The sequence below is a fragment of the Ornithodoros turicata genome, chromosome 1 (assembly GCF_037126465.1).
Source record: "Ornithodoros turicata isolate Travis chromosome 1, ASM3712646v1, whole genome shotgun sequence".
NCBI lineage: Eukaryota > Metazoa > Arthropoda > Arachnida > Ixodida > Argasidae > Ornithodoros > Ornithodoros turicata.
The window spans coordinates 25,498,863-25,518,916 of NC_088201.1; the positions used below are offsets into that span (position 1 = coordinate 25,498,863).

The 20,054-nt window shown below is 47.7% G+C and overlaps 1 protein-coding gene across 1 annotated transcript; it reads left to right on the plus strand.

Annotated features, from left to right (window-relative positions):
• The first annotated feature begins 2,087 nt into the window (after positions 1-2,087).
• LOC135379773 (uncharacterized) lies at positions 2,088-3,122 on the plus strand. The gene has a single exon (XM_064612480.1). The coding sequence runs from the start codon at positions 2,088-2,090 to the stop codon at positions 3,120-3,122; it is 1,035 nt and encodes a 344-aa protein (XP_064468550.1).
• The last annotated feature ends 16,932 nt before the right edge of the window (positions 3,123-20,054 follow it).

The following is a 20,054-nucleotide window of genomic DNA, read 5'->3' on the forward strand; positions in this document are numbered from 1 at the left end:
GGCGCGTCAAGGGCCAACACTGAATGAAATGAACCGTTCTTGATAAGCGACTGATCACTAGGGTAAGAAAGAATATGCACTGAAAGCTACCGAATTTCGCCATTTGAGAAAAGATTGGCGCCGCCGTGCGGCCAACCCACAAAATAAAGTGGTGCACATGAGCGCAGCGCGTGAGCATGTTCTCTCCGTATCCACAATGGATATGGAAGGCTATTTTGGTTTTAATATCAAGACCGTGCAACGTTCAAATGGATTCAGCTACCGCATCGAACCTTTCCACGGAGGAGCTAGCCGGACTGGCCGATGCTGTAATGGAGATTGCAACGCCTACATCATTAAGCGTTGGCTCCGAGCTCATCTCTGTAAGTGCACCAGTTGACAACGTCCTTGCACAAGAACACTCACCGCGCCCGTCTACCATCGACGGTTTAGCCCTGCAAGTCATCCACCTGACTCAACTTGTCGCAGCTCTAACGACGCGTCGATCACCAAACCCACGTCACTACCGTAGATGATCAGGCTCAACCCGCCGTTCAAGATCAAGGTCCAGCAGTGCTCAGTCCAACGGCCTCTGTTGGTATCACCGTCGGTTCGGTGAAGAGGCTCACCACTACCTACAGCCGTGCTCCTGGACGGGTAAAGCTCCGGCCAGCCACTAGTGGCGACAGGTGGACAAGGCCTTCATAGCGGTCTCCTCTTTTACGCTGTCGACCGTGTCTCCGGCAGGCGGTTTCTAGTGGATACTGGAGCTGAAGTTAGCGTTATTCCGAGCAGTAAACTCCACCGTTCTCGGCAACGCTACCACCATTCCTGTAATGGCCAGCAACCTATCACCTTAAATTTGGGTCTTCGCAGAGATTTCCGATTGCTGTTTCACGTCGCCAACGTCACACACGCCATCATCCGTACAGATTTCCTCAAGCATTTCGGTCTCCTTGTCCTTCGGTATCTCGCAGACGTCTGCTTGACAGCACCACGAACCTCTCTCTCCACGGGCTCCGAAGCACCCAAACACCTTGCCGGGTTCTGGCATTCTGCACACCAGAATGTAAATATTCCTCCATCCTGCAAGAATACTCTGCAATTACACAACCGCCTGACTGGACCCAGCCAGTGAAGCACGACGTGGTTCACCATGTCACTACCCATGGTCCTCCCATCCATTTCCGTGCTCGTCGCCTGGCACCTGAAAATGATACCATCGCAAAGGCAGAATTCGAGCACATGCTCGAGCTGGGTATCATTAGGCCATGGTCCAGCAACTGGGCCTCACCACTCCACATGGTGCCTAAGAAGACTGGGGACTGGCGCCCATGTGGAGACTACCGCGCCTTGAACCGTGCAACTGCACCAGACCGGTACTCTATCCCCAACATCCTCAATTTTGCGGCCAACATCGAAGGGGCTACCACGTCCTAAAAATTGACTTGGTGCGCACCTATCATCAAATTCCAATGGCTGAAGAGGATATCCCAAAACAAACAAAAAAACGCAATTGTAACACCATTCGGACTATTCGTTCCTAGAGGGTCGATCATTCACTATCTACACGGACCATAAGCCCTTGACGTATGCCTTCTCTTCCTCCGGTACCGCATATACTCCCCGTGAAATACGTCAGCTTTCATTCGTATCGGAATTCACAACCGATATTCAGCACGTGAGCGGAGCCAACAATCCTGTGGCCCATGCCCTCAGCAGAGTCAACTCCATAACAACCTCCGCAAGCCGCTCGACATTCTCTCGCTCGAAGTTCTGGCAGCCGCGCAGTCTTCTGACGATGAACTTTCCACTTGCCGCAGAACCTCTACATCTAACCTCAAACTCGAAGATGTCCTCCTCCCTGCATCAGCAACTCCTGTGGCATGTGACACCTCACAGGGTTCGCCTCAACCCTTCGTCCCCTTAATGCTTCGTCGTCGTATTTTCCACCACTTCCACACCATGTCTCCCCCCCCCCTTTCTTTTATTGCTAATCTCATGACGATGTCCATTCGCGAGCGGTCAGCAACGGCAAGCTATCCCCACCCCCCACCCCCGGTTACGTGGTGAATCCCTGTGTTGGCACAAGATACGTCTGGCCTCAGATGCATTCTGACATCAAGCATTGGGTTCGGAATTGTGTGCAATGTCAACGTACCAAAACCCACCGGCACACTCACTTAGCCCCGTCACGATTTCTGCCGCCTGATTGTCGTTTCGACTACCTGCACATCGACCTCGTTGGCCCTTTGCCCCACAGTCAAGGCTATAACTACATTCTCACGTCCATTGACCGCTACGCCCGTTGGCCCAAAGCAGTCCCAATCCCTGACTCAACCGCATCGACTGTTGTCACGGCCCTTGTGAGCACCTGGATATCCCGATTCGGCGCCCCGTCCATCATCACTACAGGCAGGGGTCGGCAATTCGAGTCCGCACTTTTTGCTGCCCTCACTAACTGTATAGGAAAAAAACGTATCAGGACAACCGCATACCATCCGGCGTCCAACGGCCTTGTGGAGCGGTTACACCGCCAGCTCAAAGTGGCGCTAAGAGCAGCACCACAAACACCATGGCCTGAAGTCCTCCCCATCGCACTCCTGGGCATCCGCACCACTTTCAAGCCGGACCTCAGGTGCACTGTGGCCGAACTTTGTTTACGGCACAACTCTCCGCCTTCCAGGCGAACTCTTATCACCACCAGCGGACGATCCACCAGCCAGCAAGGTCGACTACGTCTCCTACCTCCGTCTCATCATGGACGCACTTCGACCGAGCTCTGCTCGCCACTCCACCTTCTCCAAGGCATACCAGCACCGCCATCTGGACAGGCGCCCTACTCCGGACCTTTCCCAGTTACCCACCGGACCCCACACCACTTCACCGTGATTATCAAGGGACGTCCAGACACCGTCTCCCTCGAGCGATTGAAGCCCGCCTACCTGGACTCCGACATTCCTCCTGCGCCACCGTCCATCCACTGTGCCAATGCAAAGCACAACTCGCTCATGTCTGAGCCTCTTCCACCCGTCCCTCCTGATTCGCATCTTTTCCTACCACCTGGACACGTCAAACGCCCCCGCGTTTCTTGGTCTCCCAACCTGGCAACCAACCACTCACTGTTTCCAGCACCTCGCTAGGGGGAGGGCCATGTAGCAGCGCCATCGGCAATGCCACTTCGAGACGCACGGGTTTAGCACGCGCGAAATAAAGATCAGTTGTAACCAGGCTCGCAACCAGAACAGTCCTCGGCTCATTTCTTTACGCCTACTCCAACAATACCATGACTTATTTCCCTCCGAACAACACTTTATTTTGAGGATGATGATGATGGTGACGACGACGTCGACGACGATTGGGGTGCTTCATCGCGACAGGCTATTCTGGTGCTATACTCTGACTTATTCATTACTTGTGGTTGGTGAAACTATAATACAGTGAGCACCAAAGTCCTAAGGCAGCGCGTTATTGTGTCTGATTTCACCATGAACCAAGCAATTGCGTCGTAGTGAGAGGGTGGAAACCTAGTTGATTTAGCTGTAAGTGTAGTCCTGAAAGGCTGGTAGCACGTGCAATAGAGAAGGATGCGTTCCAGATTTTGCTAGTCACTACCGTGACGGCAGATTGGGGAGCCCAGTTCTCGCAAACCAGCTCGCGTGCTCAGTCGTTAGCGTACTGGCCATGTCACGTCGAGACTGGGAGGTACCCGGGTTCGAATCCCGGCGCCGGCTGTGCTGTCTAGGTTTTTTTCTGGGTTTTCCTCAGACGCTTTCAGACATATGTCGGCACAGTTCCCTTACAAGTCGGCCCAGGACGCACATTTTCCCTGGTCGTCAGCAGGGGAGGCACAGTGAGCGGGTTTCGCCGCTGCGATAATAGTGTCGCCACTGGCATTTCCCGCCAAATTCCGGCACTGTGGTTTTCATTGGCTCCAGTCCCTCACGTGATCTTTTTGGATCATGATTGGCTGAGGCTCATTTAACCGGTGGATTCACTCGCGTTCGTTTCCTCCAAGGCTCCGACCCGTCTGACCGTTGTGCAGCTGGCGTCCGTGTGGGCAGACGATATGATTTCGTTTCGTGGATTTCGAAGATGTTCGAGCCATAGACGAACGCCGGAATGAAAGGTAAGCAGACAAACGTATGATGCATATCAGCGATCAGACGTTTAATACTGCCGCCTAACAGTGTGCGTAACTGAAGTACTGTAGGGGACACGGTTGTCTAAAATCAGCACTTTGTGGTTTGTCAAGGCTCCAGATGTTGCAAGACTATTTCTTTCGAGTAGTAAACACGTGCTGCAGAAGGTCCACCTTCAAATACAATATTGGCACAACACTTTCAAGCGCAACCGAGGTAATATGGGACGCCGAAGTACTGACAGGTGATTTTAGCTAACCGTGTCCCCAACAGTACGTCTTGTCCCGTATTACGTCACTTTCTGCCGGTCATGAGTCATGACCTGGTTCATGTGCTATTTTGTATCGCGTTACTAGTTGGGTTTTGTTCTGCTATTTGAATGTGTGTGATGCACTGATGTCCATGAAAAGGAAAACAGCATGTATCGCGTACGCCTGGCTCCCCGAATTTTGTCATTAGTCGACACGTCGGTGCGTATGGGCCTAAGGCCGATAGCATATCTTAGATAGCGTATTCAGCCAATTAACGTTGCGTATGCTCTGCTTTACCATATCGTTAACAGGTTCTTCTTTCTTTTTCTTTTTTTCTTTCATTCAGACACCGACAGCTGTTCGTGGCCCTGCGATCCCCGAGTATGTAGCCCCTGTCACCTGAAGATTCTACAGTTGTGCTAGGATCAAGCGAATTGCTCATGCGCCTCATTACGTGCTATGTGCGTAATGATATCTACTTTCTCCAAACCGAATAGGTTCCTTTAAAGATTGTACAATATGATAGTCACGCTTTCTGTTGTTCTGCAGTATGTATTCTTTATTTATTTATTCTGCAGTATTCTGTAATCATCGTGTAGATTTACTTTCATTCAAATGTTGCTTCTTGTTTATATGTTTACCGTGTCAATAAATTTGTACATGTGCATTCCTTCGTCTTCTGTATTTTCCTTTTCTGCTTCCCGATAATATTAGCAGACGACCCGGCGGAGCGACGGGAACAGAGGTGGGGAGGGGGGACCCGATGGAGTGGGTATAGGAGAGAGCACGCAGCGCACATGCGCAGTTCGATCAAGTCAGCGCGACAAGACACGCTTGTGCTGACAAGAAATATTTCGTGGCATTCGGAGAGTGGCAACTCTTGCAAGCCTGCATGTGGAAGGAATGTCAATTGCCCACTGGTGCGAGGCAACATGTTTCATTAAGCGTTTCATTAAGGCTTTCACTAAGCGTCGAAGAATGCAACGACGGTCACCTCTAAGCAGTGCGATAGTCGCCCGCATGGCAGAAGACGGATCTGCTTCTGCGACTCGGTCTTCACAGCGGCCCGGTTCCCACTAGGGAACTAGCCTGCGGCCTACTTCGTACACTTTGCGGTAGGCCATTAACACAGCCGTAACCACAGGGGCGGATGATCGTTGTACGCCCGTGTTGTCAGTGGGCGCGTTAAGTTGGTGCTCCGGGAACGTTCCCTCTTTCCCGGAATCACTTAACACGTCCAAAGTAACTTCCGATGCGAGCCCCTGCGAACCCTTCGAGCCCCTTGTCTCATGCTAGGGAAAAGCGGTATCACTTCTGGCCGCGACGCATGTTCCGGTGTACGCGCCATTTGGTTGGCTTGGTTGGGGGTTTCAATACCCCCGCCTTTCGCCATGTTTACAGAAAGCAGACGACAGAAGAAAGCTCAATATATGGCGCTCATGCGCAGCGCCCGGCTTCAGTACGTCCGTCCGTCGCGTCTGTGTGTGACGGACGCATGGGTCTCAAATTCACGTCTGCACTTTTGCAACGATAACGTACGAGAAACTGCTAAAGCCTGGTCCGCACAATTGCGTTTCAATGCGTCCGTCAGTGTTGCGTCCGTCTGCGAACCGACGCAAGCCCCTTCGAAAGCGACGGACGCATAGGTTCGCTGAGCTCAACTTTTAGACGGAGAGACGCCAGGAATGCCGGTTGTTGCCCCGGTAACCGTGCCGCCGCCCGCTCTTATCTTCTTTTACTTCACTTCATGTAGTCAACTGTAAGCTGTTTCTCGTAAAGCAGCGTCACAAAAGTGCGGACGTGAATTGGAAACCCATGCGTCCGTCACACAGAAACGCTGACGGACGGACGTATTGAAACGCAATAGTGCGGACCAGGCTTTACAGTCGACTAAGTGAAGTGAAGTAAAAGAAGATAAGTGTGCGCGGCGGCATGGTTACCGGGCCAACAACCGGCATTTCTTGCGTCGCTCCGTCGAAAAATTGAACTTGGCGAACCTATGCGTCCGTCGCTTTCGAAGGGGCTTGCGTCGGTTCCCAGACGGACGCAACGCTGACGGACGCATTGAAACGCAATAGTGCGGACCAGGCTTTGAGTGGAGACACCATGGGTACGTTCCCCTGAGAACCCGGGAAAGAGCGCTCGGGAGCCTGCTTAACGCGCCCAGTGGCTAACAACTCTATAACTGCCTGCGTTCATATTGGCCCACTTGGTTGAGCACGCGCGGTGTGGGTGTGGGCTGATGAGGCGGGTGCCGCGCACTTCCTCCTGGACTGTCCGCGGACCCGGAGGGCTCGGGGGGAGATAGAGGCTATTATAAAGACACCTTTTGCAATGGCAGATGGTGCATACCTATGTAGCACGTGATCCTCAGGGCATTCCTCGAAATTTTGAAAGAATAGATTAAGCAGGTAGACTTTCCAATGCCAGCCGGCCCAAGCCTCGCTAGCAGTCTGCAACTATGTCCATAATGTTCAAAAGTCGAACGTGCGGTAGTGTACTTTTGCAGCTGGAAAAAAGTCTCTATACGTCGTACGATGCCACCGGTGGTCGTCCCAGAAGACATATTTGGTGATTGTAGTTAAACACTTAGTCTACGGTTTACGACGGAGAGGCTGCTGTACGAAATTGGCAGTAATGTCTAATATTCTGCTCAACATCAATGAAAACGAAAATGTGCCAATCAGAAACTACCTGAAAACACCACAAAAAATAATATTGACATGGCCTCGTTTACAAGACCATTATGCACCTTGACGTCTTCTTCAAGAGGGCCAAAGTGGTCACAGGGACATTACGATCACATCGAGAAGTGACCGCAAGCACAACGTCGCCTCCTTGTTGTCGCTCGTGTTTGTTTAGATGTTTTTGCGTACTAATAACAACGAAAAGTCATGCTGTATATGTGGTTAATTTCGCGGTCTTAATGTACGGGAATTCGCGCGTTTGGGGAATATTTCGCAGGATCGTGATTTCGCGGTACGTTGATTCTGCACCACAGCGTTCTTAGGGGGGTCACTTACTTCGTGGTATTTCAATTTCGCGGAGAAATAGGTTTCGCGAAATTAGCGAAAATTAAGTCCTCGCGAAAATTACTACTTATACAGTATTCGAGAAATGTTTATATTGAAATGTGCAAATATGTTCTCTTATATGGAAATATGACACATTTAATAAAATGTCAACAATATGTACAGCCCTTATAACTTCGTAAGCATAACCATGTTTTGTGCTCAAAAGTAGGCCTGCATGGATCAGCTGATGCATGATCACAATCACGTCATGAAAAAACGTGATTATGATGATAACAGTAGCAAAATGTAAAGAAAAATATGTATTTGCATACAATTCATGGCCTTACCAATTAAGATATCTCAGACTCACAGTTGTGTATTTTTCATTTAAATATTTGGTTTTTCATACCACAATGGACCACAGAGGCTAATAACATCGGTTTCCGACTGTAAAATAAATACGCACATTCCATGTAGTCACATGAGAAACGTACGTATCCCAAAATTGCAACATAACATGGCAACGGCAGTAGACGGAACGTACGCAATGATATTTCAGAAAACTGTGCTAGTACGACACTTTTCCAACAATGACTGGGTCATGTATCACGACCAGCGCTTGGTGAAGGGCACTCGACTCCACCTCTGCCAGCAGAAAGAGCGGAGGACTCAACATATGTAACGCCTGTAATTATGGTCGTTGCGTGTGAGATATAATTTTCTGGCGAGATATGTAATAATGAGTTTAGAAATAATTTGTAGAAGAGATAAAGCTGCAATAATTTACTACGGAGGGAGTCGTGGTTCCTATTTCATGAGAAATATATTAAAAGTGTTAGTGTTGAGTTGTGCATTTTCAGAATACAGGGAAACGATGTCAGGACCACCCCACACAGTATTTTTGCATATTTCAGCTTGTAAAAGGGGTGTTTTTGTAAATAAATACCTTATTTTTTCTTGCGGACGTTCAACCGAAAAGTGTAACAACAGTGTTCAAAAAGATGCCTGCAAAACACCGATCTGAAACAGTGCAGAATACATCCCCCCTCCCCCCCCCCCCCTGAAGTGGCGTTTTCTGTAGGATGTGCCATTTGAAGTGGTGATTTTTTTTAATGCACAATTTAGGAAGGGTGTCTTACAGAACACCCTTCAGTATGGTGTGAAACTTACACCACAAAGGTGTGTGCCACAGGACAGGACATTTACACCCGAAAGGTGGAAAATAAATTACTGTGCACGAAGCACTCCAGAATATTTAAACAGAAATGTAATCAATCTAAATAAGGTTGTACCTTTCGAAAGATAAGGCCCTAGAATTAAAATACAAACTAATGCATAGGAAAAAAAAAACACCCTAAATTTTATTAAGGAGGTACACTGTGCTGACCTAACGAAGGCTTCCGTACAGGTTCTTCTGTGTAACAGGTTGTACACGGTGTTACGCGTGTATCTGCATCTTGTGAATCAGAAAACCTGAGGAAGTACAGATTCAGGTGGTATTTCTGAGCGATTAATAGAGGCATGTATAAATCTCAAGACAGGCGAACGGAACCCGGATCCAGTAGGGGCTGCCGCTACTCACGTGGTGTGATTTATGCGCGTATTGTGTGTACCTGTGTTGTGTGCAATCGAACAGGAGGGTTTCCATGCGAGGAGGTAAATTTATGACAAGGTGAAATTCCATACACGGGTCATCGTTGAGCTACAAGTGAGGCAGCAGTAGGAGATCGAAGGACATGAGCAACAACTTCGGCTGTTTGAGCACTTCATTTTGCTTCTCTCGGAAGTAAGAAAGGAAGGGCTCCGGCACGAGAAATATGGATAGATTATTATAGCCGACTATGACAGTAGCGTTCAACCTTAACAGCTTCTTTTACGTTCGGAGTAAAAAAAAAAGAGGGAATAGGAGTAATTGTTGATGAACGTTTTCGGGACATATAGACCGTAAAACGTTCGGAGGGTGTGTCTTCCTTCTCATGGGGGCTCAGTTATCACATATACGGAACAGTGTACAGAGGGCTCCCACGTCATTTCAGCGTTCACTAAAAGCTGTACCCTTCGTAACGCGGAGAATTTTTGCGATTGAGAGGATTTTCGCAATAAAATTTCGCTTTGCGAGCTTATGTGAAAAGCTGCGAAGCGCTCGTTCCCATCAACGAACCGTTGTCACCCTGGCTCGATGCCGTTTTATGAGAAAACTAGAGATATCACGGACTCTTGCACGTAGGATGGTCCCGAAATGCCGTCTATTGCAATGTTCTAGACACAGAAAAAGTTCAGTGTATTTGAGTCACTTTGATGTTATACTTTTCAGCTGGCTTTAGTACTTTACACTGATCTTGAATTTGTAAAGATGCATATGTGTACAAATGCCCCACAGGCCAGCACCTAAGAATTTTTCGGTGCTGAAAAGGCGGTTATCCAGGTGGGCCAGCAATGATTCTAAGATACGGCGATGGTCTCTGTATTTAGTGCATTCTTGAATGACGTTTGCAGCATCCTCTGCGACGACGCATTCGGGCGAGGGAACCTTTCCTAGTTTCAACAGGAGACGGCCAGTGTATTGGAAACATTGAGGCACAGCCTATATAGATGATGGGTGCATGTGGCCGAGACAGTCCTGAACTCCTGGTGGCATTCGAAAGTTAAGCTCAGAGTGAGGTATGTGGAATGCTTCTTCGCCAGTGGTCGTTGCATGCACTTTTCACAATGGCACCGATGGTTCTCTTTACGTCGAAGGTGATGTTGACAAAAAATAAAATAAAAAATAGGTTCGAAGCATGCGTAGCATGTCCGGATCATTGTTTGTAATAAGGTCCATTTATGATACACGAGAGGTGGTATATCTGGGCAAATAAATGTTTTTAGTGCCTTCTGTAGCTGCTCGATTGGTGCTATAGCTGCATCATGAGACGCTAGAATGCTTCTGGAATAACGAGACGACAAAATGAAGGTGAAAAGCAAAGCGTATAGCAGTGTTTCGTTCTCTACATCCATTTCACATCCCTGTGACGTCTAAAATGCGACAAACTTAAACGTCAATTTTTGGACATTCCTGCGATGTCCAAAATGCAACAAACTTTTTATCCATCCATGTGACGTCCTCCGGACGTCCCGGACGTATAGGGCATTTACAACTTTATTGGGACATCCCTAGGAGATTTGTGGTTTACTGTGACGGTGAGAGACGCACGTGCTGGATACCTCAGTGCGGTACGTGAAATGTATTTGAAGATGTGTAACCCGCGGCTCACTGGCTGTCCCGTAGTTCAAATGTTTCTCACCCAAACGCCGCCACAGGAACACCTGGACAGCGTCCTTGGCCGACTTCACGGGGAACTATGCCGGTATTTGCCTTAGAGCATTTGGAGGGAAACCTAGGGAAAACAGCTAGACAGCACGGCCGGTGCCGGGATTCGAACCTGGTTTACCTCTGCATATCGGCGCGTGTTATCGAAAAGGAGAACGCCTCCCGTTTTCGAGAATCAGAAGACAGACGGATATCATTCTCAATGCCAGTTGGGATTGAGAGTGTTATGCGGTGAAGTTCAGATTTTTTTTTTTAAGTGCATCTTCAAATATGACACTGCAAAGCCATACTCACGCATACTCGCTGCTTTCGTAATTCTATGCCTCTATAGGAGTAACGAGCATTATTTTTCTTCTGATGAAGGTACACTTGATTGACAAACATCACAAACGTTGACAAACATGATTGCCAAACATGAGAGCAGACTGATATTTTCCGATTTAAATAAATCGCTTACGTAAAGCAACGCAGGCGCATGCATGCGTCCTTTCGTATCAGTTTACGCTCTACGTGACTCGAAGAAACAATAAAACTTTAGACATGTACTCTCTGAGCGGGGTTGAGGAAAATGCCATGGCTTGCGTCACCCGAGTTTCCCTGTGGTGTGCGTCACCAACGTCGTCGTCACTGCTCTTCGCGTGTGTGTCGCCCCACCTATGTTGCTTGCTGCGTAAGCTTCCAGTCACGAGATCCCTGTCTCCACCAATTACGTGACCCATTCAAGTCACCTTCAAGATTCTGCCCTTGTGGTGGCATTTGCTTCTTTTGCCCGTCACAGTGACAGGAAAAGTTGTTCCCGATACCGCCAGTAGCACTCCTCAGTCGAAAAGTCGATTTTACGTCCCAATGCTTTCCGTTCCTGGAGGCCATTCTCGCGTGTATGTGGTGGCCAGTCTTTTTGCCGAGTTCTTTTAAGAGCTTCGTCTCGCAGGGGACAAGAGTGGCAGGAATGTTTCGTGTACGGCCGAGGACTGACAAGAGCGAAAAAAGAAAAAAAGTAGCGACGGACACCCCGCAGTTCTTGTGGCAACTTTGGGCCGTGCCTCACTGGAATCGGTCGGAAACCTGTCTGCCAGATTTCATTTAGTGACTCGAACGATGCTTAATTTATATAAATAAGTCAAGGTGGCTTAGTGGCAAAATATGTTTGCCTATACCGAGGAGGCAGGCGAACTCCGGGCACCCTGGAGCAGCGAGTGAATGTGTGGCTCTTCTGTGACTAACGAAGCAAACTGCTGTCACATGTGTAACAGACTTCAAAGCATCGCACCTTTAAGAAAGAGCCCGTAATCGGCATTTGAAACAGCTGATTTTGAGGTTATATGAATAGGGTTTGTGGTTTTCGGCATTTTCCTAAATATGCCAAAAAACACCCGCCGATTGTTTCCTTTTTTTGGCAAATTCGCCATATTCCGATAAAACCCGAGTATGCCCCATTGAGTTGGGAACTGTACTCCAAATAAATCGCATTCCCCATTCACTGCTTACGCAGCGAATGAACCCCAGTGAAGGCATTCACTGCTTCGACTGCCCCGATCAGTTCCCTCTGTTGACCTGTTGAAAGTATTCACAATTCGAGCGATTCGCTTCTCTAGATGGGTCGCAAGGGCAAGAGCGCTGAAAACTTACTTGCTTACTTATTCATTTATGTGAAAATACCTACGAAAATTTGTGAAAAATCCCAGTTCTATAATTTTTGCATTAACATTTAGCATTACACGTATTACCGTGCTTCAGTAATGCTATATAAGCATCCGAATTCGGGCATTTATTTTCTAGTCCAAATATTACTGCCAAAAATTTAATTTTTCGAAACGGAATAAATGCCGATAACCCCCCCGAAGTTCCAGGAAACTTAATGCCGAAAACCTGAACTTGTGTTGCCCATACTGAAACGTACATAGGTCCGTTTCAATCGTCATAGTGTTTGTTGTTTACTGCTTACCGGGTTGTATACCCGCCTCTTCTTTTTTGTAACTTTCCTGTCGGTGAACCACTTTACAGACGAGGTGTGTTCGTATTTATGGGGCGAAAACACTTCTCCAGGGCGATTTCCTTCAAGAATCTATCCATCTCTGGAGACGCACAAAGCGTAGCTCTGCAAAGTGTCAAAATTATACAGTTCGGTTGGCGCGTGCTCTGTAATTTTCGAGCACCTTGTTGACAGCTGGTTGGGCTATCTCAATTTTGGGGGCTTCCTTCTCCCAGGCGTTCTCCCGTGCGCATCGCTGTGGAACCTGGGGGCGCCAGCCCAGGAGAGATGCCATGTGTTATGGGAACGACCATCGTCTGTAAAACCAGCTACGCGATGCAGCTTCATTTACGGTAGAGACACTGCAGGAAGCGTCGCAAATAACGTTTTACAGTTACAACTATTAGTTCTTACACCTAAGAGGCTGTAAACATCGATTTTTAGGGCGTGGCACCGTTCGCTTAGAGGGACGTAATGTTTTTCCTGGGGTACTTTGTGTAATCCTATGGGTATCTTCATTCTTCTGTCTTTGCAGGTTCGACACGCGAAGTTAGAAATATTGACTGTTTCTGCGTCGAAAATGCATAAAGGCGCAGCAAAGATTCTAAGTACTATTCGAATGGGCTTGTTCCTAAACCTTTCTTAACGGCTGATGCCAGTTACTTTTGTCGAAATCACAATACATCTCAGCCAGAATGTGTTCAATTAATACCACAGCTATATAATATTGTCACAGATAAGGCTTTCCTAAGGAAAGCAACCTCCCCCGCCCCCCTCTACATAGAGTGGCCTTATGATGTGTTCTTCTTTTCTTTTCTTTCTTTTTTTTTTTTTTTTTTTTTGTTTCCCTTCGTTAAGTTATGAGCCTCTCAAAGCTCATTTTGGGAAGTAAACAACCGCGTTTATGTGCATTTTCTCCCCCTCCTTTTCTTTTTTTTTTTTACTTTATGGCAGTGACTCAGTTAGGTTGTTCTTTTTCTTTGTGTTGGGGATGGGTAATGATTGTACAATGAAAAGCCAGAACCTCGTATTGTATTGTGAGGCCAACAACGACAAACTGTTCCTGCTGTCACCGCCGCCACCTCCACCATTTACTTATACGAGGGATGTTCAAGTCAAACCTGGACTTTTCATTTTTCGCAAAAGTAAAATGAACTTACAGGCGAGAAATTAGTTATATTTTTCAACGTAATCTCCAGCTGCACTAATGCACTTGTCCCAGCGTTTCACGAGGGCTTGGATGCCAGCAGCGTAGAAATCCTTACCGGCGCGTAGCAGCCATGATCGGACCGCATTCTTGACCTCGTCGTCGTAGCTGAAGTGGCGGCCCCCAAGCAACGCCTTCAGTGGCCCGAAGAGATGGAAATCGCTGGGGACGAGGTCTGGACTGTAAGGGGAATGTGGCAGCAACTCCCAGCCAAGTTCCTGTAAGGTGCGTGTCGTGAGATGCGCGGTATGCGGGCGTGCATTGTCCTGTAGGAAGGACTCCTTTGGTGATGAGGCCCGGCCGCTTTTGCTTCAGCGCCTTATGCACATCCCTGAGAACCTGGCAGTAATATGCACTATTGATGGTGGTACCACTGGGCAGAAAATCAACATGAACAACGCAGGCCTTGTCCCAGACAACCGTGGCCATGACCTTACCCGCAGACGGGGTGCTTCGGAACATCTTGGGAGCTGGCGAGCCCGGGTGCTTCCACTGTTTTGATGCGTGTTTAGACTCAGGAGTGAAATGGTGCACCCACGTTTCATCGCACGTGATGATCCGATCAAGGAACGGCTGTCCTTCAGTGTCGAAACGGTACCTGAGCTCTTGGGAGATTCCAGTCTTCTCTGCCGGTCAAACACGGAGAGCTGCCTCGGGACCCAACGGGCACTAACTTTCCGAAACTGGAGGTGTTTATGAATGATAGTGTTCAACGTTCCCACAGAAAGGTCCGTCTTTCGAGCCAGTTCGAGACATGTTATCCGTCGGTCCTTGAGGATCAGGCGCTCCACAAGTTGGATGTTCTCAGGAACTCCGACACTGAGCTCTGAGCCGCCTCGGCCGGGGTTTGTCCTGCACTGACGTACGGCCGTCTCGGAACCGTTTGCACCACTCAAACGCTTTGCTGCGGCTAAGTGTATCGTGGCCATACTGAGCCTGAAGTCTTCTGTAAATTTCAGATGACTTTACGCCTTCATTCTCGAGAAACTTCATGACAATTCGCTCTTCGATGTGCGCGCTCACCTCGTTCTCGGCCATCTTGTCCAGCACGTGTCTTCTGTTTTGCACAAACTTTGGACCACCACTGGTGAACGCGGAGGCCTGTCGCGTGTGAAAATGACGAAAAAGAAGTAGCGCGAGCCATTTGTACACTCAGGAGACAGAAAGTCCCGGTTTAACTTGAACACCCCTCGTATGTTACGACGCTAGACGGACACCCACCATGCATCAAACAACTCTACATTTATTTAGAGCATGATAGCCGTCCATGCGTATCACCCTTTAACGAAAATACTCGTTTCTCCAAACAAAACGTACACAAGCATCGCTAATTGACTGTCGTACATCATGCAAGCATCATCTACACGACAGCGAACGCTCCAGCCCTGTACAAGAAATTCGTGGAAATAAAGGTGTAACACCTTCCCCTTGCAAGACACTGGCCCGTAAGACACATTTGGAACGACTGCCAGCTGGACCTTCCCAAGGTTTAAACTGGTTCGCCTCGCGACTTACAGGTAGGGTTCCGGGTTTTCGGCTGTAACCGAAAAAGTCCGAAAAACGTACTCCGATAAAATTTTAAGCAATTCGGATAAATCCGGAAAACTCCGCTTGGTAGATGTTTTCCCTGATAAGATAACCTGGTTAATGTTCTTGGCCTTGTTTTGTGCCCCGGGTTTCTTCTGATATCGCATACCGGCCTCACCGCAACATAACAATGGTTTCCGTGACCTAGCGTTTTCTTCGGCGGTCATCTCGACCACTTGAGGATTCACCGCCCGGGTTTACCCCCAGTCTGTTTCCCGATTTCCTTGTCCTACACGTGACCTAAGCACTAAAATAAGCATCGAACCGGGGTCAAACGGAGTGGTCTTTTTGAAAGGGCAACTAGTTGCAGTGCTGACGACAAGATGGGACGCAAGTGAAAGCTGCCCTGCGACTACGTCAAGGAATACCCTTATTTCGAGGAGTTCACATCGTCCCGCGATCGCGATGCAGAGGTTGTCGTATGTAAGTACTGCCGCATAACAGTGAGCACTACACACGGAAAGGGTGCATTTGGAATTGCGGAACACCTCGGTGTGCGTCGCACGAGATGTATTGTTAAGCTTGTGTCTCTTTAGTGTTGGAGCAATAAATGTGGCAACTGCGTTTTCGCTGCACAACCGTGCGTGCGTCGTCAAGATTTCTCCGAATTTTGGATGTTAACTGAGCTGTAAATCATACACTCCGAAAAACTCCGTTTTTGAAGAAAACACCCCGAAAAACATCCTCCGGTAACGCCCAGAAATAAACTCCGAAAACCCGGAACCCTACTTATAGGATGTTCTAACACCTTGAAATTAACCGCAGCTGTACGTCACACGGTTCACGCTAGGACGAACACGAGTGGAAGACTTTTTGAACTGCAGACACCTTACGAATCGGTTTTCTTGCCATATTATATCAGTTGCGGATAAAACTACAACTGACCAATGCAGGCCGCGCACATCAGACTATCTCTACAACGGCAGCACTCCATATCACTCAAAGAACAGATTCTCCGGTTTATTTCATTGTTGTTCGACACGGTCATTCGTGCATGCTGGATCACAGTTAGATTCCCGAAAGTAAGTATATAGAACACGCTCCTTGACAGGGAGCTTCTTTTGTGACCCCCATGATACAAGTCCAATGAAAACAGAAGCAACAACAAAAGGCCGCGTGATCTTATCTCTTGTCGGTCGGTCTCCAGAGTTGGTCCGATGAGGTTGGTCCGAGGAGGAGGAGGAGGTCAAGTGACTGAGTCTTTGACGTCCATTTCAGATTGGAATCTTTGAAACTTGTTTATGCTCCCATTCGCAAGCATACAAGCTGAAAGTAGGAGTCGTCGTAGGGCTGCGTGTCGATCGAAATGAGAGATAATGGCAGAGGTTGATAGGTGTTCCGTGAGGAAAAAGAACATGCGTTGTCAACTGTGAACGACTACATTTATAGGCTCGGCGGAGATAAAGAGGATGGGCTCTTGATTCGAGGGTTTTTTCCTCTAGCGTGCGACAAGCCGAGGAAAGAATTACAACAATGAGGCTCGAAGGGAGATTACGCTTTCGAATCCTTGCAACACTCGAGATCTGGCATTTTAAAATGGTATATTCAGTGCTCATTTGAGTAGTCTGTAATTATGTAGCGCGTCGGTTGTGAGGGATGAAAAAAGTGTGTGCTGGCAACCCGGGGCTACGACTAAGGTCCGACATTGCAATGACCACTGGAAAGCCACATATGAAAAAGAAACTCTACGTAGTTCAGATTTGTACACTTTTAAAACGGGGGGTGGGATGGCAGGATAGGCTCGCCGTTGTTGGCCAGACCGGTGGTGGTGGTGGTGGTGATGGTGAAAGGGTGTTGTTGGCCAGAACTTCACCGCATGGCACGCTCCTAGCCAACCATCGACAAGAATGACACAGTTCTCTCCCCTGATTTTTGGAGAACGGGAGACGTATTTCTTTTGTGACACTAATGCAGTCGTGTTAATTGTCACAGAAAGGCGTACGCCCCGTGCTTTCCACAAATCGAGAGTGATAACGCTATCATTCTGTGCAATGGTTGGCCCTCAGCGTGTTATGTGGTTCACTTATACTTATAACTAATATAACTCCACCACCACCTATACTTATAACTAATATAACTCACTAATAACTAAGTTATGCTTATTAAGAGCAGAAACTAAAAAAAAAAAAAGAATAGAAAAAGGAAGTAGCTGTGTTTGTGCTTCGCAGATTCCTTTCTTTTTTTTTAGGTCGGTACAAATACATATTAAGTGATTTCGCGAATTCTCTTCATTTTCGCAGGACTAACTAGAAACGTTCGACCATACTCTGGAAACAGCTTCACCACACAACACGCTGTAAGCCATCCATTACCACAGAATGTAATGCAATGCTAGTGAAGCCAAAGTCTCCATTTTATTTTTTCTTAAAATCAAACCATCAATCATCAACCACAGAATGCGGATACCGTTATCACTTCTGATTCTGTGGAAAGCGTGGGCCGTACGCCTTTTTTGTGACAATTAACACGACTGCATAAGTGTCACCAAAAGGTGCACACCTCCCGTTTTCAACAAGTTAGGGAGAGACAGATGTCATTCGAGATGATGCTTGGATAGGAACGTGGTATGCGGTAAAGTTCTGTGTGCGGACGACAAAAAACGCTACATATTTTGTTGCTATCACGGTTTGGCCGAATGCGTGCCGTAGTCGTTTTTCACACATTCCTACAGGTGAGAGTCTCAAGCTGCTTCCGTTTAGTGCCGTTCATTCAAGGGATCCTTACGTCAATCAAAATAATTTGATTAGTATTGGACGGAGCTCGCTGTACGTTGTGGGGGGACGGGGGGGGGGGCACACTATGTGATATGGCAATGACATGCCGTGCGGACTCCTGTCAATTTCGCTTCCTATAACGGGCGTAATAATAATAATAATGCTTGCGAATTTTGTTAATATTATCCCGGCCTCTCGCTTTTTTTTTTATTGCGAGGTTCGTTTATATACGTAGGTCCTTGCACCGTACCAATGTTCGTCGTGCTTCTGTTTGTGTGCTCACCATTAGCTGCTAGGCGTCGTGCTGTGTACTGCTCTTCAGCGGTGAATCACCCCCATCTCATTGTCACAACTTATATCTCTTGTTGACGTTAGGTGCCGACATATCAAGTGTAAATCTAAAATGCTATAGTGTAATTAAAAGTTGCAGAATTAAAATTAATCAAATGAGAAATAAAAGGCTAGCCGTTTTAGTTGATCAGTATTCCGGCTTGACTTGCTGATGACCCTCAACTTGCATCAAGTACTACTTCCTCGTCCTTATAAAAGCTTACATGCTTATACGCATGAATATGTGCAAGGTGTTGTTTGTTTTGTTTTTGCTTTCCTTTTTGCGGCATATTATTTATTTATTGTCTTTATGCATTTTTTGTTTGTTTTTTATGGCGGCTATGAGAGCAGCATATAGGCACCGTTTTTGCAGTTGAGTTATATAGCCAGGCGGACATTCTCTAATTACCTAGGGGATGGGAGACAATCCTCGTTGAAAGCCATTCTGTTTAAAAATCCGCAAACGAGCACGTGCGTTGAAATATCCACTGCTGAATTTTGGTGTGGAAATGAGCCGAAACCGAAGCTGTACGCCTCAGGAGAACGGGGAGCACACCGCTCATTCCACGTCAGAGGGCCACGTGCTTTGAAGCTATGGCTATGATTGGATAGGTTCTGATCTGCTGGCCAGATGAACCGCTTTGCGGCCCAGATATGTCTCCGTCGGCGAAGGTGATATACTCCTGAGGCGTGCTGTTTTGGTTTCGGCTCATTTCCATAGCGCAATCTGCTGGCCAGAGTCTACCGCTTTGAGTATTTTATTTTATTACATAATTTATTGTGATTATTATTTATTTCTAGAGCTGTGCGAATAGTAAAAATGTCGAATACGAATCGAATAACGAATATTGCAAATATATTTGACTTCGAATATCGAATAATGCCTTCAAATTACCCTGTTTACTGCAATGTGCACATAGAGCACATAGAACCACATTCTGATAATTACAGAAATATGTAGGGAAGCGTCAGCTATGAAAGGATGAAGAAAAGGTTGTCACTTCCACAAGACAAGTTATACTGATACAGTTTTAGGTGTACCCCACTCATAAAGTTCCTCAAGGACTGTGTATTTGATGCAGTGTTATCGACTCTAAGTCATGTACCACATGCTTAGCAGCAACATCTTGAGCTCGATGGTGGATGCAAGCAGGGTCGGCGAGAGGGTGGGACAGCCGGGGATGGCGCCCCGGGGCCCGGGCCACTTCAGGGACCCGCGGGACCCAAGGCCTGTCGTAAAAATATAAAGAAGAAATACTTGGACTGTGTTATCGAGACGTGAGGATGGGGCCCGGGCGTGACCCATCCCCGGGGCCCGTAATTTCTCTCGCCGGCCCTGGATGCAAGAAGGTGGCAGGTCAGACTCGAAAAGCGAATATTTGCTCGCGACGTCCGCATATCACCTCTGATGCTATCGCGCTGGTCCCGTCGGCTTAACCAGCCCTCTTATGTCGTGGCAGGTGGTAGAGACGCGGAAAACGAAAACTCGAAACTCTTGAAAACGACGTCCTTGATGGCTAATTGTAACCAAGCACCGCTGCTCTCATT

What these genes read in the sequence shown, in the direction of transcription:
- LOC135379773 (XM_064612480.1), top strand. Translation starts at nt 2,088, where the DNA reads ATGCATTCTGACATCAAGCATTGGGTTCGGAATTGTGTGCAATGTCAA.